The following is a 24,137-nucleotide window of genomic DNA, read 5'->3' as shown; positions in this document are numbered from 1 at the left end:
TTAACAGCTTCATTGCAACGCGGCACTGCGGTGGTAACGGCTCCTCTTGCCGGCGCTGAATCAACCAACTTGAGTCGGTGTGGTGAGCGCGTCCAACGCGTGAAACGTAAAGTCGGGCTGTCGCAAGTTCATTACAGGACCGGCACCGACGACCTCCCACCCCCCCGCAAAACACCTACCGACCAACCGACTCTCCGTCCGGGGCGCGACTACCTCCGCGTCTCGCTCCCTCTCACCCCCGTCTCCTCCGCGGTGCGCACCGGCTCCCATCCATCCCTCCATCTCTCTCCATCTCCATCCCTCGCCTCTCTTTTCTCCGGTCGGGCTTCCAGCGCCGTAGATAGAGGCTCTGCAATCACGTGGGTCGGGGGAGAAGAGAGAGAGAGCGAGAGAGAGAGCGTCCCTCCTCCTCCTCCTCCTCCGCAGTTTGCAGTGTGTTATGTCTCAGACTCGGAGGTAGAGAGTCAGAGCTGCTCGTCTGGCGGATCTCAACCTCTGAAACAAACCCCCGGTGTCTTCTCTCATCCGTCCCCGCTTCCCTCCACACTCACCCGGGTTTGTTTCTCTCCGGAGCCCTGGACGCATCTATTCTTTCTTTTTCTACCCTTCTTCTTCCTCTCGACTCCGGCCAACAGTTTGGTCTTTGGGATTTGGGCTTTTTCTTTTTTTTTCTTTTTTTTTTTTTACTATTCGGTGGTGATTTCACTCAGCACAGTTCCCTGCCGCCGCCGCCGCCGCTGCTGCTGCTGCTGCCCCTTTTAAGCAACCACGCTTATTTTGGATTTGCTCATCACTGGAGAAAAACACCAAAATCAGCGAGGTGGATCCGTGGATGCGCCTTTTGGCTCAAACTGGAGATGGAAATGCTGACATTGTTATTTCATTCCCTGTGGATATTGCAATGCAACACAGTGAGCGCCGACTCCATCATTCACATTGGTAAGACACCAACCGGGCTTCTTCTCTTTTTTTGGCTTTGCTGTGCAGGGCTTTGGCTGTAGGGAGACACGAGCTGGTGGCTGCATGCAGGGACGCTTCACATGCACAATGTGAGCAGAGAAGCAGGTTCCTGATGGCTTTGTGGAATGTGGACTGATTAGTGGGGTTCAAGTTGAGCTGAGGCAGAATCTGCATATCAGAGTTTCCGTGCATGCACTGATTGTCAAAGCTCCTCTCCGCTCTGGACCCGAGCTCACATCTGATTATCATTCCGATCCGTGCTCGGATAATGTGTCGGAAGGAAGGAAGGAGGCTGTTGCATGTAGGCTCAGACGCACGCAGCGGAGCCTGGTAGAAGTGCCCGCAAAGTGTTGCGCCGTGCCATCCATCCCTCCATCCATCCCTCCATCCTTCCATCCATCCCTCCATCCTTCCCAGGCAGGGAGAGCTCGTGTCGATGCATATTCACATTCACATGCAGAGAACCTGAAGCTGGCAGCAGAAACTGGCCCGACATGGGTGTTTGGAGGGTTTTGCTTCATCCATCCATCCATCCATCCATCCATCCTCTCTCTCTCCCTCCCTTCCCCCCTCCCCCTCCTCCTCCTCCATCCCTCTCTCCCTCGCCTCCCCTCATCTATAAGCCTGAACTTTGAATTAGACGTGAGTGAAATGTTAATCAACTCTGCCAGGGGAAGCGATGACAAAGGGGACAAACGCCGACTGTTCGGGCTGTGAAACAACAACCAAACAGCCAGTTGGCGAGCTGCTCCTCTTCATCACCTATTTTCCTTCCATATCAGTCAAGTCACTTTTTCAGTCGCAGCAGGAGTTGATGGAGGAAAGCGGAGTCAGGGAGGATCGGAGGGGATTCTGAGAGGAGCGCAGACTCAATGAGACACCACCGACTGATCGCACGCTCACAGCCGCACGCGCTTTTCATATAAACTCCCCAATTTGCACTAATTCCACTCAGAGGCTGCTGTTCGCCCTGAGATGATTGGATGCGGCACGCAGCCGCCTTCAGTTTGGAATACAGCCATCCGGTTTGTAAGAGGAGGAAGTAAAGAGAAATAATACTCCAGTTCTGCTCTGCAGCTCAGACCGTCAGCCCCGGCCAGTGGCAGCACTGCGGTGGCCTGTTGGTTTGAGCCAGGAGAGGGGGGGAGGGGGCGGGGGAGGGAGTGAGAGAGGAGGGGGGAGGCAGAGCCATTCATCTCATAAGAATACACTTCCTACTTTAATGGTCACACTGCGTCTCCATCATGGAAACATGTCAGGCAGTGTTTTATATGCTGCAACACTTAATGATGACAAACTGGCAGTACACTCTAAAAAATATTCATGGTGTCAGTGGTTTTTCTTTTTTAGTTTTCAGCATAAAAAAATGCGTTTGTTAGGTTGGTCAAAATCCAAAACATTTTTGATATTTTTTCAGTAGGCCTGAATTAAAATAAAAACCTTAGTTATTTTTTTTAAAGAAATGGCCACTGAACATCAACACACTTTCTGGACAAATATTAAGTTTGTTCAACTTAATGAACTTTTTTGAGGTGAAAGCAAATCATCTTGGTTTCCCTGAAATAACTGAGTTTGTCAGATTATAAAAGATTCATAGGATTAACTCAATAATGTCAGAGCTTAAACTGCTTATATTACCATAATTTATGTACTTGTTAAACTTAAACCTTTGGATTATTTTTGAGTGTGCTGCAACACTTTATAATGACAAACCAGGAGTACACTCCAAAAAATGATCATGGGGTTAGTGGATTTTCTTTCTTTTTTCTTTTTTTTAGTTTAAACTTATTGAGTTTGTCAGATTATAATACAGACAAGCAAATGTATACTTTTTTTAAATTGAACCATTGGATTATTTTTTAGAGTGTGCCACAACACCTAATGATGACAAACTAGGAGTACGCTCTAAAAAATATTCATGAGGTGAAATGTTTTTTGTTTGTTTGTTTGTTTGTTTGTTTGTTTGTTTGTTTTAGTTTTCAGCATTTAAAAAACGCTTGTTACATGAAAGTGTTTTACTCAGTTAGTTTATAACTATTTTGAGAAGTTTGTCAAAATCAAAAATATTTTTGACATTTTTGAGTAAAATTACATTGAAACAAAAAGTTTGAATATCTAAAAAAAAAAAAATCCATGAAATATCAACACAGTTTTGGATACATATTAAGTTGGTTCAACTTAATTCGTTTTTTTAGGTGAAAGCAAATCACATTGTTTGGACACATTTAATTCAGTTTGTCAGATTAGAAAAGACTCCTAGGATTTACTCAATAATGCAGAGTTGGAACTAAACAAAAAAACATGCAAATTGTTACCTTCATTTTTTAAAAAGTTGAACCAGTGGATTATTTTTTTCAAAATGATGAAATGAGTTTTTTAGAGTTCTGAGAGACTCTGAACTTCAGTACCAACTGAGAATGTGCTGAACAGTGTGTCAAGAGTGAATATGGGAGAGTGGGAGTCTGAGCAGAGTCTTGTGCACAAACTGCACACTCTAAAAAAAAATCCAGTGGTTCAAATAATTAAGTACACAGCATCTTTTTAAGCTGTTCCAACTCTGCATTATTGAGCAAATGCATTGGGTCCTTTATAACCTGACAGACTTAGTGAGATGATTTACTCTGACCTCTAGAAACTGAATTAAGTTGAACCAATTTAATTTTCATTCATATCTTGTGTTGACATTTAGTGGTCAAACTAATTTATTTAAGACATTCTAACTTGTTTATTTTAATTCCATCCTACTCAAAAATGTCAAAAAATGTTTTGACGCTTTTGACCACCCTATTAAAATACATTTTAAACTGACTACAAAACATGTTAATGTAACAAATGTAAGTTTTCATCAGAATCAGTTTTATTGCCAAGTAGGTTTTCACATACAAGCAATTTGGCTTGGTGTATTGGTGCATAACAAAGAATATAAAATATAAAAATATATAAAAATATCTAGAGTAATTAGAAGCATGTGCATAGAAAGGAAATACTATAAACAATTATTATATCAAATCTGAATGCAAATAACAATAATAATAGTAATATAAAAAATACTGTTCATGCTGTAAAAACTGAGACCATGAATCATTTTTAGAGTGTACAGAGCTTCACTGGAGCTAAACGCTGCTGCACACTGAGAGAAGAAATGATCCACTTCAGAAAATCTGTGTAGAATTGTAGAGAATGGATAGAGGGATGAATGGATGGACAGATGGACGGATACTTTACTGTCCCTCAGGACAAAATCTGCGCACATGGAAACAGCAGAGAACAGTGATACAGGATTATGGAGAACACAAAACACAACAAATAAATGAGGCGATGCCAAATAGTGAGACCGGATACAAACATGCTGCTGCGGACTGGGAGTAATTATGAACAAAGAATGGAAATAAAAAGAGAAATCTGAGCTGATATTGACACATTTTATCAGAGGAGAAAGCTGATTGGTTTGAGGAGCTGTTTGGAGTTTAACCTGCTGCGTGTTCAAATATAATCAGTGACGTCTGGGTGAAATAATGATTCCATACATAAAAACACTAGATGTGTTTTTCCTCTCATGCACACAGATTGTTTACAATTTTTTGCCTTTGAAAGTCGATCACTGTCGACTGATATGTGTCAGTGTTTCAGGTATGAAGAATTATGTTTGTGGATTCAGAACATGGAAATTTTCTCAGCCTGAGGACGAGCTGGGGGTCGTTAAACTAAAGCATCGAAACATGAGTGGGGATTTATCCTGCAACATCTGGCTCTGACCAGACGGATCAGAGGGTCCTGTTGCTCTTACTGAGAACATATTTCACAGAATATAGATGAAGAACCAGCTGCTTGTGATGAAGTTGTTGGATTGAGAAGTTCAAATCATAGGTGACGCCTCAGTGTGAATGTGAGCTCTGAGCGAGTAAATCTAAACCAAGGAGTGATTTTCTTTCTCAGATTCTTTCATTTTATGGAGTTTTAGACGCCTGTGGAGGTTGAAGTGCTCAGTCCTGCGCGAGAACAAGAAGGAAATGTCAGAAAGATTAATATTCTGTGTAACAGAAGTGTTTCCTTCTTTGTTCCTTTATTAATCTCATGACCCTGTAGATTTGTTACATCATCTTTCTTTAGCGCCACATGATTTTAATTTTTCAGTCGAGGAACTCACTTATTTGACTTCACTGGATCAAAAGTGCTCTTGATAAGTTGTGACTCCTGGTCGCAGGTCGTAGCCACAGCGCGGACATGACTGGTGAGCAGTTTAGAGCAGATTGGTTTGATTTCTTTTGAGCGTGTGGAAACAAAGGCAAATGGGCAACTTGGTGAGGAGATAGTAAAATGTGACAAGAAAAATACCCGGAAAAAGAACGAGTTTTTATTATTGTGTCATTGCATAGAAATATGCCCAATCTGCATGGGCTCACAAGACACCATAAAAATCACAATAAGCCGGGACCAGAATCCAGCGTACATATTTTCAGACAAAAGCAAAATGAAGGAAAATGGTACGAAGCAGCAAAAGCATCGTACGTAATCAGATCATCACTGTGTCCGACTGAGTTCATGGATCATTCACGAAGCGCTGAAATAATTGAAATATCTACGAATCACACAAACTTTCCTGCCTTCTCTTCCAGGTGTTCACAACAAAATCTGCGAATTTAAACATCAAACTTAAACAACTGTTTCAGCTTTTGGTCACCTGAGCACCAGAACATGTCGGGGTTTAAACAAGTCATTTCATGGAGCGTTAACTCTCATAAGTCATCATAGTTTGTGCCGTATTAAAGAAAATGGGACTCACTTCTCTTCACCCAAATCACAGAGCTCCCACATTCTGCTCTCCTCCTGAATATTGTTGAATGGCCTCGATGGCGGCTCTCAGCTGTGCAACTAAAGATCTCTGGCTCCGAGATAAATGAGATGTTACAGATGGTTCGGGGCCAAACTTCTGTTTTATTTGCACATATGTCCAAAATTTAGTCACTGTCAGAATGTTTTCAAACCGTTTCTCTTTAAATTTTTAAATTTCAGAAACAGCTTTTTTGTAATGAGGTTAGTGTTGCAGCGTAAGTTCTTCCTGTAAATATACATCATGTGCAGCTCCTCAAAGACTGAGCAGAGCTCCTTCCTCCTTCTCTGTGAATTTACTCCACATCAACACCTTATTATTATATATTTATATTAGGCCTGTCAAAGGTAACACGTTAATAAGGAGTTCAAGCAAATTCCCTTTAACGCGGCTAATTTTTCTGACGCGCAGTTAACGCAAATACCTTCTGTAGTTATTGACCCTCGGCCCACCCTGTAGTGTGGGAAATCGGGAAGCGATGCAGCAGTAATGTTGTTGATGGCGAGTGGAAACAAACCTCCATGAGCAGAAAACGGATAAAGAAAGGCATCTTTTGAACAGCTTTGCCAGATGGTCCTCTCAGCGAGACCAAAGTTATTTGCATTTTGTAGATGAGTTACCACTGGAGTACGTGGAGCTGCTTAAAGAAAACACAGGATGTGTAAAGTTATCCTCCACAAGTGTAAACACTACAGACACAAGACACTACATTGTGTTAGTGTTATTGATGGTGGTGCTGTGGTCAGCATTGTTGCTTCACTGCAAGACGGTTCCTGGTTCAAATCCAGGGATTGATGAGCCAATCTGTGCGGATACCTGTGTCAGTGTGGGCCTCCCCTGGGTGCTCCGGCTTCCTCCCACAGTCCAAAGACATGCAGGTTAATGTAGGTGTCCGTAGGTGTGAGTGTGAATGATTGTCTGGTGAACCCTGCCTCTCACCCAGTGTCAGCTGGAATAGGCTCCAGCCCCTTGACCCCCAGCAGGATAAGTGGTCATGGAATATGAGCTAACGAATGTCCATCTGTTGTTTGTTGGTCTTGAGTTTGCCATGCTGTGCTTTCAGCATATTTCTTTTTCCTTTGAGGTTATTCTTAAGAATATTCTGGACAGTGTTTGTCAGTGAGTGCGTTTTCATGGACAGTTTAATTCCCTTTTCATTTGGAATGAAAGTTCATTCCTATTAAAAGTGATCTTGTAAACACCTAATTCAGAATGAAAATGGCCAATGCGATTGAAAATTCAATCTGATGTAAGGGGCTGGAATATTCCGTTTCTAATTCTGAATGAAAGAGTTTCTCGCACTTGTATACACTCATTCCTCTTTAGGTTGCTTTCTGCACATGCTCGTTTCCTTGCCCTTCTGGCGCGATGACGTATACAGCGCACACGCAACAAGATGGCAGCTTCTAAAAACAAGAGATGGTCCTGAGCGGTCTTCTACCTCCCTTCTCCTCCTCAACAGACGAAGCATTAGCGGAACAAGCTTGAAAAAGGCACTAAGAACGGCGTCTTCAAGCATCTTGTTATCCGGAGCGAGGACTACAGTGTTTTCTTCCGGTAAACACGTAACATCCGCCCCGCCCCCTATCCAATCAGAAACCTTCCCTGCCCCAAACCTTGCATGGACCCGGATAAAGGCGATTAAACTGATCTCCGTGTAAACCCTCATTGGGAATGAACATTTCCCATGTAAACTACCTGGAAAGACTTCAAATGATTTCATTCAGATTTATTTCATTCCACATGAGAAGCATCATGTAACCGCAGCCATTGTTTCAGATTGTTGCAATAATAATAAACATATATGTGCATAAAGCAAGCATATGATGTCCAGGACGGATCCAGTCTGGACCCTTAGGAAAGCTTCTCAATGCTGCTTCATCAGGATGAGTGAAATCACAAGGTGTCATCATCAGGTGTTGAGGGAGCAGGGCAACCTGATGAGAAATGGGCGACTGGCGCAAGACATAGATGGACTAGAGCAGAGAGGATGTGGGATATATGGATGCTTTGAAACCCAACATGTAGGCTGACAAAGACTATACATTTATTTATCTATTTCAGGTCATTTCCTTTCTTGTTTGTTTTTATTTTTTATCTATCTTTTTTTTTTGCTATTTTTCAGGAATACTTTTGTATCTTTTACTATTTTCTTGCTCATTTTTGGGTCATTTCTTGTAAACTTGCTCATTACCCTTCTCTTATGTTCTTCAAAGCAATCAGGCAAACTTGCTCAGGTTTTAAAGGGTTAACCAAAGATTCATTTTCCTCTGTCACAAGGAGTTTTGGGCCCAAAGAGATGACACGAGAGGCAAGCAATGATCTGAAATTGAAACATCATTTTGTGTAACAGACATGTTCTTTTTAATTGTATTAATCCCACATGACCTCTGAGGTTCTTCCGAGCCTCCTGAGGTGAAACCAGCAGAATAAAGATTCTTTTAAGAACAAAGGAAACTGTTTTGATTCTGTCAAGTGGGCCACATGGGCCTCCAACATTATTCTGACAGTGCATTTGAGGGCTAGTTTTCACGACGATGTACAAGGATTCAAAATAAAACGAATTGCCTCCCAGCTCGAACTACACTGTGATGGGTTTTGATTTAAACCCAGAGTGTAAAGCCTGAGCTGCTTGCCTCCCCCTCCGCCTCCACCACCTGGCGGATCTGTGGTTGGCTGGCTGCGTTCAGAGCCTTCGTTGTTCCCCTGAACCAACTGACAGTCTGACTCTGACTGACTTGGCAGCGCGACGCGACGCCCAGATCAGATGTGACAGTGTTCCAACCTCGGCCCCGAAACCCCTGCCCGAGCATCTGCCTCGTCCAGCCGCGTGGCTTTATCGCCGGTGACATATCCCTGTTTGTTTGTCCCTTCCTCTCTTCTGCTCCCTGTAGAGGATCAGTGGCAGGCCGTGGGTGTCTCGCAGCAGGATGGTGGTGGTGGTGGTGGTGGTGGTGGGGGGGGGGGGTTGCTCTGTAAAAGAGCTGATACAGACGAAAACGTGGAGCTTCAGTCAACCTGCTCCGACCTCTGTCCCGCTTGCTGTGCTCGTGTGCATCCTGCAAGTTCAAGAGTCTGCAGGTTTCCATCTCATCCAATCACAACAGCAGCTGGTTTCTCTAATTAGTCCCGCCCCCCCGCTCTCTGTGAATGTGCAGGAATCAGTGGAAACAGCTGCTGCAGGGTCTGCGAGTTGTGACTGGAGAGAAAAAGCCAGTGGTCGAGGAACGTCAGTTTGTCTGAGTGAAGGTCAGCACCAGGAGCAGGAGCCTCCAATCAATCCTGGCCTTTAATTAAATATCAGATATCAAGCTGTCAGTGAGGTCCGGTCCTGATCTGACGGATGCTCTCAGGCGGCACACGAAACATCTCTTTCCAGAAAAGAAGAAGGTAAAATCATTAGGACAATCAGACAAATACCAGGTTGTCAGAGCTCAAGAGGCTGATGCAGGCTGATGAATCAGTTTACAGACGTGCTGAGATGATATCGAGCTGCTGTTAGAAGCAAACATGGCGGAAATTTGTCTTTGATGGAACTCGATAAATACACACAGCTCAAACATCTCACCCAGATCCCTGACCACGTCTCCGTCCAGTTGCTTCGGGTTTAAGTGAAAAGCTACAGTGTGTCTTATCACCTTGTCCTCTGTTTGGTTTTAGTTCTGATGATTTTGACAACTTGTGCTGATTATTATATCTGAGTCTTACGTTTGCTGTTAAAGGGATACTTTGCAGCGGACTCTTACATCTTCATATGACGCGCTAGGTCCCCTGGGTGCTTCAGTTGTTGACGTTCTGGGACACCGTGTCAGTTTACGCTTGTTACATAAAATGTGTCTTTTCTATTACACAGAACAGGTAGTGTAGTTTCACTGGGGTCCATGAGGTGCAGGGGCACATAGAGAGAGTGGGCCCCTCAACAATGTGTTGGATGGAGAATGGGCCCTTAAGGTCCTGACACACCAAACCGACAACTAGCTGCGATGAAAGCCAACTGCTACGTCGCCCTGTGTCAGTTGCATTTGAACACACTACACGGACTACATCCGACGGCCAAGTAGCACGTACGTTCTGCGCCTGCGTGAGAGAGAGCGGAGTGAGAGAGTGGTACATCCTGTCAGCCGAGGGGTTTCCTATCTGTGCAGCCGAGCACCGCAGCACCTCCACGGACTATTACATCCAGACGGTCCCGGTGTTTCCTCCGCAGGCTCCACTTCACTCAGCTGCCCGATAAACCCGCTGCTTCTTTAACCTGAATACCAAACCCGGGCTCGGTGCTCCGGTTGGATCCAAACGGAGAGCCGGGGCTAGCTCAGAGACTAGCGGAGGCTAACTGGCTGTGCTTCCCTCCGGTCATGCTGCGGCTAACGCTCCGCTAGCCGCTCCCAGCTAGCTCCGGTTTGTTATTCAGGTTAAAGTGGGAAGAAGCAGCGGGTCTGTGGGGCAGCTGAGTGAAGTGGAGCCTGAGGAGGAAGCACCGGTTAGCCCCGGTTTCACTACAGGCAGATTCACTCGCTACAGGGGCGAGGGAATAAAACCTGAACAGCCAATCAGAGTGATCTCTCTCACTGACAAGCTCCGCCGCCGATTCACAAGCTGAATCGGCGGAAACCCATGTCTGTCTTTTTTTTGTAAAATAGGCAACAGCATCTCTAACAAAGTGATTATGCTCATATGCTATGTGCCCATACACTTCCTCTCCTGATTCCAGCTCCTTAAGTTACGTTGTTTCCCAGCAGTCTTTCAAACAGACGCTGTCATACCGCCTCCAAAGGGTGGGGCTTTTCTCAGTGGTGTGTGATGCTGAAATCAGTGACCAAGAAGCTGTATTGAAGACTCTGGAATGAAAACTGGCTGTTGAGCCGTGTTAGGACTCTGCAGGAGAAAGGTGGAGGTGAAGCCTTGAAACTCTGTGTGGTAGCATTGGTGTTGCAGGAACAGGAAGTCAGATTTAAATGGACCGCCTTGTTGTGAGAGCAGGCTGTGATTGGTGTGTGACCGATGAGGAATAGTCTGCTGATGACAGCTGGGGCGTATGACTTCTGTGTCTTGCATGAACTTTAATTTTTCCTGGAACTTTAAACCGAGACTCTGTTCCTGAGTTTCCTGTTTCTCACCCCACATGTTTCCAGAAATGTTTTATCATACCATTCATATGAAATTGATTGTTATCAGCCAGCCGCCATCGAGTCAAATCACCAAGCTCACAGTATGTCACCGACCAGTGGGGCGTTTGGGTGCAGCTCATTCTGGTAGTTGCAGGTTTTCTTGAGCCAAAGCGAATGCCACAGTTCATTTTCTCTGTTCTCTCTGGTCATGTTGCACCAATGTCACAAGTGTTTGTGTCTCTGCTGCAGACACAGAGCAGTTTTATCAGCTGTGAAATATTTCTTTAGCAAAGTGAGAATATTTTCTTCCAGCTTTCTGGCAGTTGAACTGCGAGGACCGCCTTTCAGATTTCAGCCTTTTAAACTCATTGTTAATGTAAGAAATACTGATAATGCAGCTTTGCAGAGCTCCAAGGAAAGAATTTTAACAGTCTGCTTTCAGGCGGTTTTAGAGACCCATGAATATCAGAGTGCTGTTTTAATTCAATTCAGTTTTATTTATAAAGCCCAATATCGCAAATCACAATGAGCCTCAGAGGGTTTCACAGCATACGACATCCCTCTGTCCTTTGACCGTTGCGGTTGATGAGGAAAAACTCCCCCTAAAAACCCTTTAAAGGGTAAAACAAATGGTAGAAACGGAGGAGGGATCTCTCTTCCAGGACGGCGGTTTCAGAGGCTTTTAAAACCTCAGGCAGAAGAAAAATGTTGACATTTAATTTTCTACAAACCACGCGTACGTTCATTTGAACATTACCACGCAGCAGATCTGATGAAACTTTATGTTTCAACAAGACTGTGGTCAACATTCTGTAGTTGTGTTGTTTGTGCAAAGATCTCAAAAATAAAGTAAAATATTCTTAATAAAGAAGTGCTTATGTTTAGGCACAAACACCACTGGGTCATGGTTCGGAAAAGATCATGTTTCGGCTTAAAACACCCGGTTGTGGCAGCTTGTTCTCATTCCACGGTTGTCAAATACCACCAAAACACCACCTTTCACATCAGTAATGGCCAATCATACTGCACGAAAGGTGAGTCAGTTTATAATGTTGATGGAAGGCATCTGTCCCTATAGGGCAGGTGGGAGGGGTGCAGGTAGGTCCGACAAACCCCAGACGCTCCCCCGAGAGGCTGCTGCTCGCTCCTCGTGTGAATGTAGAGCCAAACCATGATGTTTTTTTTCTGAACCTAACCTCGTGCTTTTGTCGCTCAGGGAAATAAAAGTTAATATGAGGTGTTTTATCAACGTTTTAAGTTTATTTTGAGAAAGACTGTTTGCATCCAACAAGCAGAAACTGTACGTTTCCTGTGAAAACTGAAGACACACTGCATGTAACAAGCGTAAATTGACACGGCACAGGAGGATACTTAGCGTGTCATATGTAGACGTGAAAGTCCACTGACCAAGTAGCGATATTTGATAAGTTTAGATGAGAAGATGTTGATTTTGGTGGTGCGGTCTCTGCTGGAAAAGCAGCAACGTCTCAGTAAAGAAACAACCGCTTTCTGTGCCACTATCCCCACTGGAAACATAAAGTGGGTTGCTCCTGAACACCCACGTTTGGTGCTTAAAAAGCTGATGGAAACACATCGATGGGTTTGGTTTTGTCACGCCATCCACCATCCCCTCCACCTCCTGATGACAAAGTCAGCTGATATACTCCATCACTTTAGAAGCGTTTAGATGTCCATGGAATATCCATATGCAACCTGGTTTGCAGAAATGTACGATGCCAACATTTTCTTCTGGCGACTAGGCAGGAAATCCTGTCAGAAAGATCCTGGATGTGCAAACTGTCAGGCCTCACTGTGAGCCAAGTTGGTATCGGCCTTCAGGAACTTCTATCGGTCAGACTCGTATCTCCTCCCGTCCCCTGTGGGCTGTTTCCCAGCCCCGAAGGTCCTCTAAACGCCCCTCAGGCCATGTGGATAACAAGTCACTTTTCATAAGGAGCCCGAGGAGAAGAGATTACCCCATCCCACGAGCCAGGCAGCTGACGAGGGATGATTTACGGTGCCGGTGCGGCGGCGAGCAGAAGGGGAGCCCTGCTTATCCGCGGCCGGGTGCTGGAAAGGCGAGCTGGAGCTGCAGGAATCCAATCTGTTGAGGCTGGCAAAGCGAATGAACAGCTGCGGCCTTTTCTTGCCCCGCCGCTAAATAAGATAAACTAACCCAGTTAGGGAACAACGCAAAAGGCTTCCCCGCTGTCTCGCGCAGGCTCAGCCAGGCCATTTACCTCCACCACCTGCACACACACACACACACACACACATACACACAATGTGTACAGATGCAGCCATGTACAGAGAGCCATCTTTCCAACATAATGTAGCGGCCTCATTGGGTGGATTGAATAAACGTGGCATGTAGCAGAGTGTTTGACCCTGCGAGGGCACTGAAATACTCTGCAGAGAAACGTCAGTGTTCCAGCAGGTAGACTAGAGACGACTGTGTGGGCAGACGCACAAGAACAAGCTCAGAGAGGAAATGATTAAACTAATAACAGGTTGATGCTGCTGATACTGATCTTTTTATACTGACGCTGCCAAGACTCTATTTGTGCTGAATATCTTTAAATCTGAGTTATTCATGGGGAACAAGAGAAGTGCGTCTGATGTTTTTGTCTGACAAAGCCTGGAAAAACTTCATCCAACCATCATTAGACTGTAAACTTTGCTTTCTCAGATTAGCTTTGAGACATGTCCTGGATTTAGAACGTTTGTCAGGAAGAATTTGAGTCTGTTTTAGGTCGATGTTTCATATCAGTAGTGCTCGACTGTGGATGTACAGTTGTCACGGAAGGAGGTGATGAAGTATGGATCAGAGTTTTAGCACCACAGACGGAGATGACTGACAGAGACGATATGAGTTTCTGAGATGTGACTTGGATGAAGTTTGATTGAGAGACAGGTGTTGACTTTTTGCTTAGTCTGTCTGCAGCTGCAAACATATTTGAGCCTTATAATGAAGGTAACACTACACAGTCTAAATGAGCAGCTACTAATAGGTATAAATGAGCATTCATATGTTTTTGCCCAAAGGATGCTGTTTATGAGTATTTGTGCTTTAACTGTGCAGCATTAGCGGTGAAAGCAAACAAATCTGTCCAAGCAAAGTTAAAGATTTTTCCTCTTTTGGATTTGGAGTACATAGTTAGCCTAGCTTGACTCCAGACTAGCTGCTGCTGTTGAGGTTTGGCGAACTTTACCAGAAGAGGCACCTGGCCACAGATGCTGATGGACATTTTAGTTGATGACATGTTAACACCAAAGATTTCTCCATATTTGGTGGTTTTTGCCCAGTTTTTCTTCTGGTTGTCCTCATAAGTTGCGAGTGCTGTGTCGCACAACTCCGAGTATTCAGACTAGTGTTGCACGGTATACTGGTACCAACGGTAGACCGCAGTATTTAAACACCACGGTACATATGATCCCATAATGTTGGAGTACTGTAGTACTATGGTACCTCATGGTACCACTACTGTGGGATAAGTTCAAAGTCCAATCACAAGAGGGTGAGTGTCCATGCGCCGTCCAATAACGGCGCACACTGGCCACCTGGCACTCAATATGCCGCTGCAGTGGTTTGTATCCAGTGACATGTCAGGTATTAGCTGAGCTACTGAGCATCTTTGAGCAGTGAAAGTTATTATTTATTTCTTTTTACTTGTAGGTTCGATTTGTTTATATATGCTGCAGTGATTTGTTTTCCACAGAGCTCTACGTGCGAGCACTTTACTATTATATACGAGTATTGTATTTTACTTTATTAAAAGTGATTTATCTTTTTATAAATGACAAAAGGCACATCTGCCTCATTTTTGCTGTGGTATCGTGATACTACTCAGAACCATGATACTTTCACTGGTATCGTACCGTGGGTCCCAATTTTGGTACCGTGACAACACTAATTCAGACACCAACATTATCAGCTCCATCTTGTCGTCTGTCTGCTTCTGTGATGCCCGACCCCTTCTTTTTGATCCTCAAAAGCCACTTGGCTACCATCAGAAGGTAAACTCAATGAATCGTGTGCGGCAGAGCAAAATCTGTGCACGGCAGCTGGCAGCGCGGAGTTGCCACACGGTGTTTGGAGAGCATGTGCAGGTGCCAGAGTGCACAACAACGCATCAGAACAGAGCTTGTATATCATAGGGACGTGCCAGGATAGGATCCCTTGGCAGAGGTCCAGGCTAAGCCCCCAAATGTCCTCAAGTCCTGGAGATGCTTGTGCGCACATGTGCAGCGCTGCTGACTGACCCCTGACCTCCTGTCATTTTGCAAAACTGGCCAAAACAACTTGGGTATCAGGCGCCCACTAGCTTACCTGGTGGAGCAGGCGCTCCATGAACACAGGCTGTGTCCTTGCTGCAGCAGCTGCAGGTTCAATTCCAACCCTAGCCCTTTGCTGCATGCCCCCCCCCACTTCATGCCATAACTGTCCTATCAAATAGAGACAAAAAGCCTTAGAAAAATCTGTAAAAAAAACAACAAGTTGCATATCCCTGCTGCACAGTAAGCCCAGTGTGAGTTTAATTTCTTTGCGCGAGACTCGATATGGTGTTCAAAACTCTTTTTTTCCAATTATCAGCAGACTGCCTGGAGACACCATGGGGAGTATTTATGGGCAGGGCTGGGACCTTTCTTTGCCCAGGGGACAAAGTCATAATTTTAGTTTTGGTGGAGTGTAAAAGCAGTCTCAGATCTGTGCAGGCGTGCCGCAGGGTGTTAAAATCAGTCTGCAGATTTGAAAAGGCTCTTTGCTACGTACAAATGTGACGGATTTGCAGTGACAAACAATGCCAACTGTTCTTTTCTGGCGATTGTTATTCTATTCATGTTGTTTCAGAGAGGAAAGAAACAATCATGAAAAGACGTGATTGAAACTTTATAGCATGTGAGGATGCTGCAGAGATTCTGTCGCTCTGTTTGCCTGTTTTCTGTTGTCACATCTCACACTTCACTCACTCTCTTTCCTGTCTGCTGGTTGTGTTTCTTCTCTCTGTTCAGCTGCTTTTTTTCTCGATTTCTTCATCCAAATGAAGTGATGTGAGCTGCTGTCACATGTCCACGTGCACATGCCCTGCCTGGGTAACTGTTGGCAGAAATATATTAATGATTTTAACAAACTTAAGCCAAGACTCTGCTGCATGTTTGCCAGACAGAGCTTTTTAATTATAAGCGTGGCCTAATTACTGGTGTGTTTTACACCAGATACTGAAAGCTTTAGCACGCAGCTACACTGAGATGCATTTGCAGTTTACAAAGTGTGATTATGTTTGTGTTGTGTGACACTCTGCTCCTGGTTTAATTTAAAGTTTGCAGCTTCTCTGGAGTTCGATTTTGTGTATTAGATGCTGCTGGATGCTAATGACGAACAGCCTGACAGCTGCGGGGGCCTCATGGATCTTAATATCCATCGTGTTACATCCAGAGGAGGATGAATCTTGTCCATAATTGTTGGTTACACATGCCAAAGTGGTCGGCCGCGTAGGTAATCTCAGCAGATGCACATTTCATTTGCATTAAGTTGCCGTCTGATGATTATTGGCTGCGTGACAGGAGGAAGAGGAGCTCAGGATCTCACATCCAGTGTGAAGGCTTGTGTAATGAAAAAGGCTGAGAATGGAGTTCAGCTTCAGGTGGCTTCCTGTGGTTTATTTCTGCACTCAATCTGGGAGCTGCTCCACGCCGCCGATGACGTCTGACTTTGTGGAAACATATTTTGTTTTTCACGTGGCTGGAATACATAAACGGTGACTCAGGCTGCTGTGGTGTTTGGTGCATCTCCTCCGCTGTCTGGGTTTCTCTGCAGCAGGTCACACAGCTGAAACATCCCTTATTTGGATGTTTAATTATGATAATAGCTCGGCTGCTTCTTTTGGACTCTGGGGAGACGTCGTCCAGAATCCTGGATGTAATAAATCTTGTTGTTGTTGTACTTTGTGTTTTGCAGCATCTTAAAGCTCCACATTATTCATTTCACTTTTTAAATCTCCTCTGGCTCGGCATCAGAATAATTTAGTCTGTTTAAACAGAATGAATGTGAAGGCTAATTCCTCACAATACCTCGTCCTGATTAGCGACAGCAGCAGCCTCTGTTTTACCTTCACTGATGCTGAACAGAGACTTACCTCTCCAGATGCTGATGGCCTGACTGGATGGATGTAAATGAGGGAGTCCTGCTGTGTCTTTCAGTTTACCAAAACAGTTTCAATTGAGATAAATGTTTGTGTGACATCATTACAAATGACACTTTTCTTTCTATTAAATAACGGGTCTTTCATCAGCCTCTGATGGATTCAAACACATGTGGCAGTCTGGCCTCATTTTGACGTCTAATAACGACTATTTCGCTCTTGACACAGTCTGGATTTTTGCTGGATGTCCTAACGCCTGTATGTGTTTGCTCAGCGTCCCCATGATTTTAGCCTCACAGGACAACATTCATGTGCTCTGTCCTGAAAGGTCAGGCTGAGTCTGTTCGTCTGAAATATGCGAGAAGCTGTTTAACGTTCTGAATCCAGTCTGATGACTCATACTCTCACTGCATTCACTGCTTGGTGGGATGTCCTGGTGGTATAAGAGACACATGATGGAGCTGCGATGTAAAGAGGTGAAATGTTAATAAGTACAAAGATGTTTGCATAAAAACAAGAAATATTACGAAGCCTTGTTACTCAAAACAACATCAGAAAATACAGTTAGAAAGCCGCAGGTAGATTAAAGAGTTTCTATTGAACATGACTGATTGTTACCCACAACTCAACCTTATGAGTTCAGAGTTTCAGTCATTAGTATGTGTGTGTGTGCAGCCAGTTATCCAGGTCACCACCTCTCCCTCACAGCCTCAGTGTCACTGTGAAGTTAAACATAAAGACAAAGAATAATTTGTGTTGCTGCGTTTAATTCTCCTCCGCCGCTCTGCTACATGTGTTTTAATTCCTGCGTGTTTTACCCACAGGTGATTTGCCACATGGGCAGCTTAAAAGATAAATGACACCTCTTATATTCCCGCTGATTAATCCCTTAATAGGAATGGATTTTCCTGGATGAGGGCGGTGAGAGGAAGAAGGCGAGAACGTGTAATTGCTTTGACTGTGGTTTGCTGAAATTGACCATTTCTGTCGATTAGAGCGATCAGAGGTGTGATAGAAGCTGGAAGTCAAATCTGTTCTAAATTTGCTCTCAGAGATATGATAAGATTAAAGTCTCTGTACGTCAGCGTGCAGAGCAGCGCTGCTGAATGGTGCTCTGTTGTTTGCTCTGTAGTAAAGATGACTGACAGCCTCTTTATTTGGTTTTCCTTCCCACGGGACTCAGCCAGGCTGAGCGTCCATCTTTCAAACAGCACCGCAAATTTGTCTTTGGTTGTAGGCTGTCAGAAATGTAAATGATCTATAATAATATCCAGGTTCTCCTAGAATTCGTTGTCCTCATGTCGGTATATCCCGTCTGTGGAGTCGGACTGGAGTCACAGCAGAGAGGCAGCAGCTGCAGACCCGTCGCTGTCCATGGTGCTAAGAGGAAGACGAGAATGACGAAGACGAGAATGAAAACATGTGGATACCACATAATATAAAAACAAAACCAAACAAGCAAACAACAACAACAAAATACAGGCACACGTATAGGACTCAGCCAGGGCCTCCATGGGGCCCTAAGCAAAATTTGATTTTGGGGCCCTATATTACTGCCAGTAATACTGATTACTGATCATTCACACACCTACTACAAGTTACTTCACGTTCTACTCGGTCATCACTTGTATGTGAGAATTTATTGTTGTAGTTAGATTGTAATCCCCAGTGATTAAGGGCATGGAAGCAGACAACAGATTTGCAAACTTGCTGAAAAATCTTTCAATTAAAATTTGGCAAAGTCAGCAACTCCCCCTACTGGCCACACAGAGGATCAATACAACCTCAAAGGGCAGCCCGGCATGTTTTACCCATTTAATCTGAAATGGTAGCAAATTCAGCTACAAGAGCAGCCTGGGGTTGATTTACACTTAATATTCAAAGTGATACAGTACTAAGTGGGATACCGAATGTCATCTAGGCCAACTAAAAGTAACAAAATAAACCAATCTTTACTGTAAACACAATCTGCTTTATTATTTGTTTGTTTTGGATAAACTGCAACACAGAGGGCACAGTGGATGGAGCAAAGGATGGAGATGGACCTAAGATGAAACACAACAACAAAAGCTAGTCATGTTACACTTGAAAATTATGCTGCATATTTTCTAAGTAAAATAGCACAGCTATAGCTTGTAATAAGAAAACAATCTGCCAGTGGAACAACTGCTTGAGAAGTTTTGAAATAATATGCATTTGTCTAAAAACGTGTCCCTTTTCATATCTTATATTAAAAATGATTCATCTCAGGATGTCCTGCAGTACACTGAGCAATTACAAAGGCTGTTTTGTTGTAACCTAAGCCTTACATTTCCAGAACATCCTCAGTGTCACCGTTTTAACAAATTCCAAAAACATCTCCTAAATATGAACAAACTCACAAGCTTTATTTCTCACCATGTAAGTTTTAGAGCGAACAGCCAGCAGCCAAGAGAGAGAGAGAGAGAGAGAGAGAGAGAGAGAGAGAGAGAGAGAGAGGTGACTCCAGTTCCTCCAGTGTCTGCAACATGACTGGGCTCTGAACTGGTTGGTATGTGGGAAGCTGGTTTTAATTTGTCTCTGAGATTTAACACAATACAAGTTAGAGAAATAAGATCATTAATGCAGCTAAATTCAACCATACATAAATAACCATATATAAACCAACAGGATGCAAATAAATGAGACGATCTTATATCAAGCGGACTGAATGCCAATAAAAGAACAAACTCTTGAATTTAAAGCAGATAAAAGTGCAAAATATTCAGAGGTGCATATAAAAATAGTGACATAGTGAAACTAAAATATAACATCATCAAAGAATAATGATAATTGACAGAACACAATATGAACAGTTTTCATGGAGACAAAATACAGTTAATCCTGCAAAAAATGTACCAAAAAAACTCTACAATACCTGCTGCATATACAGTATATTACATTTTCTATGCTTTCAGTTGGCAGCAGATGTTTATAATACAATCTGAGCATAATGTCACCCAGTGAGCATCACAGGCTCCACACACACACACCTGAGATGAACAGGTGACGAAAGAAGCTAGAGTTTACGGCTGCAGATCACAGAGGCTGCTAAATCCCAAAGTAAACCAGCCGCTTTCTCTGATTTTCCAGCCTGCTGGAGCTCTGGGACCCAAAGCCCCAGAATGCTGCTTGATTACCTGCCAGAGAGAGGAGGAGGAGGCCTGACAAACTTCCCGGCTACAATACATTGTTTTTGCATCAGCGGCGAGTAAATTGCATTTGGCTGCTGGCTGGTGTGAAGTTCCCACCCTGTATGTGGCGTAGGAATGTTTGCAAATACGCTAGAAAGGCCACAGACTGCGGATCACACTTTCATTCTCCAACTCAAACAAGATTTCTGTGGCATTCATTTATAAATTCAATAACCTGGCCTTCGGAACATAAAGCACACGCATACAGTGGGAGGAGACGTTTAAATAAAGTGCAGCTTGTGGGTGAAAATGTCAAGTCATGCTTCCAGATGCTAAAGGTGAAAACACAAGAAGAAAGTTTGAGATTACAGCATTAAAATACAAAATATTAATGAATAAAATAAATGACTCTTTTTACTATGACAATATCTGTGTGTGAGATTTCTACCGTGTGCAGGTGGAGGCAGAAATCTCACAAAAAGACATATCTCCACCCCTGGAAATAGGAAACCCAACCTGCCTGCATGGACAGATACCACAAGAGGGAAGTGAGAAAATGTGTTTTTGTAGTTTGTATGAATTCAATTTTCCGCTGTTCCCAGAGCAGACAGTGTGAGAGAGACTCAGAGGAGAATAGAAATCCATTGGGGTTCGATCCTGAGCTCACACAGGCGGCAGTGGGTCCAGAGTCAGCCTCCTCCACCCTCAGCACTCATTATTAATTAAACTTGTTGAAGTTTGAGGCTCCCAGGTCTGCTGCCGCTGCGAGGGGAAGTTTAAACCTCCCATCAATTCCCTCACCGTGTCTCTGACAGGTGCAACAAGATTCATTCTTAATTGAAAACGCCCGACTGACTGCAATTTCAAAAGGGGATGATTGATTGATCAAGCCCAGAAGCTAGACGGCATCCCCCTCGCCGCCCTGCGAGGAGCGCCGTCAAATCCACCGGCGGGATCTCGGCACCGAGCAGAGTTCATTTGGATACTCAGCGAGCTGAATGAGCACAAGCAGCCTGGCAAATTGAATTCTCACTTGTAGGCAAGCTTCTCTTAATTGTGCATGACAAATTGTCCGAACAGAATCTGGAAAGTTCCATTTATCAAGCTGTCCGTTTGTCTGCGTTTCCGTCCCTCACTAGCAATGCTTCTTCTGTTCGTCCACTCATCAGTCCGCACACTCAGGAAGTCCCAACTGTGCTGAAAGGTGCAACGTGTGAGACATGTTTAGTTTAAAATGAGCTAACATTATTAACAGAATGTCAAAGACGTCTGTGTTGCAGAAATATCTACTGAAATGAGCGTGCTAACCAGTTAGCCTCGGCCCGTCCTGTCTTGTAATACCGTCTGAACCTCGAAATAAGGAGTCACTGTAGCACCCAGTCCGCCCTCAGTCCAACATGAGAGGATAACGAAGCCATGCTCAGTCTGAAGTGCTGCAGGGATGGAATTTTTCTGTCGCCCAACGCAGAGGTTAGCATCGCCCTGGTTCCCTCGTCAAAACCCCAACAATTACTGCAGGAAATAAACTCTGTGGCGAACAATGTTTTATGATACTTACACATTTGATTCGGTAAGATCATCACTAATGAACGGAGAAGCACGGCAGCATCCACAAAAGGTACAAACTGTGAAGTGCAGCGGACTGTTGTTCTGCGGAGGTCTGGATAAAAGTGAGGATAGGTCATGTGACTGACGCCAGCACCACACCGAGGCACATAGACAAGGGAAGCACTTCCTGTATGACATCACATACTAATCTTTCAGTTTATTCTCTTCGCTGCTTCGCTGTTGGCTTTTCTTACTCTGCCTCTGATTGGCTACACTGCACATCTTGATGCATCTCTCACGTCTCGCCCACAGACTGTATATATTTAGTAGATTTGCAGTGGACACTGAGAAATAGACACAGGAAGGGCCGAGAGACGAGCTGAGAGACAGAGGACAGACAGGGACATACTGATGTCACGTGTTATCTGCAGGATGTCTTCATGTTCTAATGTCCCAAAAATGGGACTCACGAGAGCTGTTTGTCCTGACGTCTTTGTCTTCTGTCACCACACAGAAGGTGATGTTGAGTCAACAATCCCACCACGTGGTCCAGCGCTGTTCTGGTGCTTTCAATCACATCACATGATCTTCATCGGTCGATGGAGTTCTCGACGTTCACATTCACGTTTTTTCTTTAATGACATTTCGTCCCCGTTGGCGTCACAGCTGAGGTTCAAAGTTCATTTTTGATATTGGAAACAGGAGATGAGGAAACAACCATGTGGTCCATTTAGTAGCTGGTGCTTTTGATGGTGTTTCATGGACTTCATGCAGCAGGAGGTGACCTGCTTTACATCTCCGGTGTGTGTCTGTGTGGAATAAACACACTGCAACTGTGCATTTAGTGTAGTTTGGACAAAATGGAGCAAAGGCGGAGATGAAGTAGTTTTTCAGCTGGCCTATTCATCACTCCTTCTATCCTCCTCTCACTTATTGATCTTTCCTTTCTTTTCCTTTCCCTCTTCCAGTCATTCACCGCTGCATCGATCCAAACTTTCCTGTAAGCAAACAAGCCGCTGCTTTTAAAAGTGAAACTTTCAGACCTGAATCATCGTCTGCATCCAGTCCAGACTAACCTGCGGTGGGGCCCTGAGACAAACTGAGCCGAGGGCCCCGGCTGAACCTCTCTCCTCCCACGAGTACCCATCATTTCCAAAACATGCAGTGAAATATACAGCTATATTAATTACATTTTGCCCGGAGCCCCAGCAGACCCGGCGGTCCTCCTGGGAAGCTGCCTGCGCCCTTCTTTGTGTCAATTAGTTTGTGATGATTTAATTAAATACATGTTTATTTGGGGATATGCACCATTTAAACCACCACTGAAATTAAATCAACTAAGAGAGTCTTCAAGCTGGATATTTATACAACTCTATTTTTTACAAGAAATCCCCCTCAGGATAAAGACGCCTGAAGGCCCTCATCATGTCGAGTGATGATGTCGGGTTTTTTATATCGCCCTTACAAGTCTGTAATAATTAATTCTTTTTATGTAACCACTTATCCTGTTGGGGGTCACGGGGTGCTGGAGCCTATCCCAGCTGACACTGGGTGAGAGGCGGGGTTCACCCTGTACAGGTCGCCAGACTATCACAGGGCTGACACATAGAGACAGACAACCATTCACACTCACATTCACACCTACGGACAATTTAGAGTTACCAATTAACCTGCATGTCTTTGGACTGTGGGAGGAAGCTGGAGCACCTGGAGGAAACCCACACTGACACAGGGAGAACATGCAAACTCCACACAGAAGGGCTCCCCCACCCTGGGGTTCGAACTAGGAAATCTCTTGCTGTGAGGTGACGATGCTAACCACTGCACCACCGTACCACCTGATAATTGTAATAATTGTAACTGTAATAATTCAGTTTATCACAAACTGACGCACAGTGAAGGTGAGGATATTATTTATTATATATTTGGGTGGGAATCAGCAGAGGCCTTGGGATTCAATCATCATGATACATAAGTCAAAACAATGTAAAAACAACATTGAAACAACATTTAATTCTAATGGTTGTAAAACATTTAACAAAATTCACATAAATCAGCACCGAAATTTCAGCATTGAAACTATTTTGTTTAAAGTTATGAAACAACATTGTAAAATCAAGGATGATTCATCTTTCAAAGTCAAAACATAATTCAGCAGTGATTCACGCATGGTGTGTGACGCTGAGTGATAAAATATATTGCGATTTATTAGCTTGTTTTTAACAGTAATTTATGTCCCCAAAGGAAAACTTTGTCAACATCAACAGTTTTATTGAATAAAAGTTTTCAGTCTGTTCATGTCGATTCATTCATTTTTGTTGCAGCAAAATCTTTATAGTTGACTGAAAAATAAGGATTGTATATTATTCTATTAGGCTACCAAAAGTTTAATTTG

General features: G+C 43.9%; 1 protein-coding gene across 2 annotated transcripts in view; it reads left to right on the top strand.

Moving 5' to 3' along the window:
- Positions 1 to 845: 845 nt before the first annotated feature.
- The window catches only part of LOC125880628 (glutamate receptor ionotropic, delta-1-like), an 841,018-nt gene continuing 817,726 nt past the window's right edge, over positions 846 to 24,137 (top strand). For both annotated transcript variants that reach the window (XM_049563255.1, XM_049563254.1), the window contains exon 1: positions 846 to 939. In XM_049563255.1, coding sequence (XP_049419212.1) covers positions 858 to 939 — 82 coding nt within the window. In that variant the 5' untranslated portion in view covers positions 846 to 857. The remainder of the gene's footprint in view (positions 940 to 24,137) is intronic.

Source organism: Epinephelus fuscoguttatus, linkage group LG20 (genome assembly GCF_011397635.1).
Source record: "Epinephelus fuscoguttatus linkage group LG20, E.fuscoguttatus.final_Chr_v1".
Taxonomy (NCBI): Eukaryota; Metazoa; Chordata; class Actinopteri; order Perciformes; family Serranidae; genus Epinephelus; species Epinephelus fuscoguttatus.
Note: the sequence above shows the minus strand (reverse complement) of the source record. Positions and strands in the feature narration are given on the sequence as shown.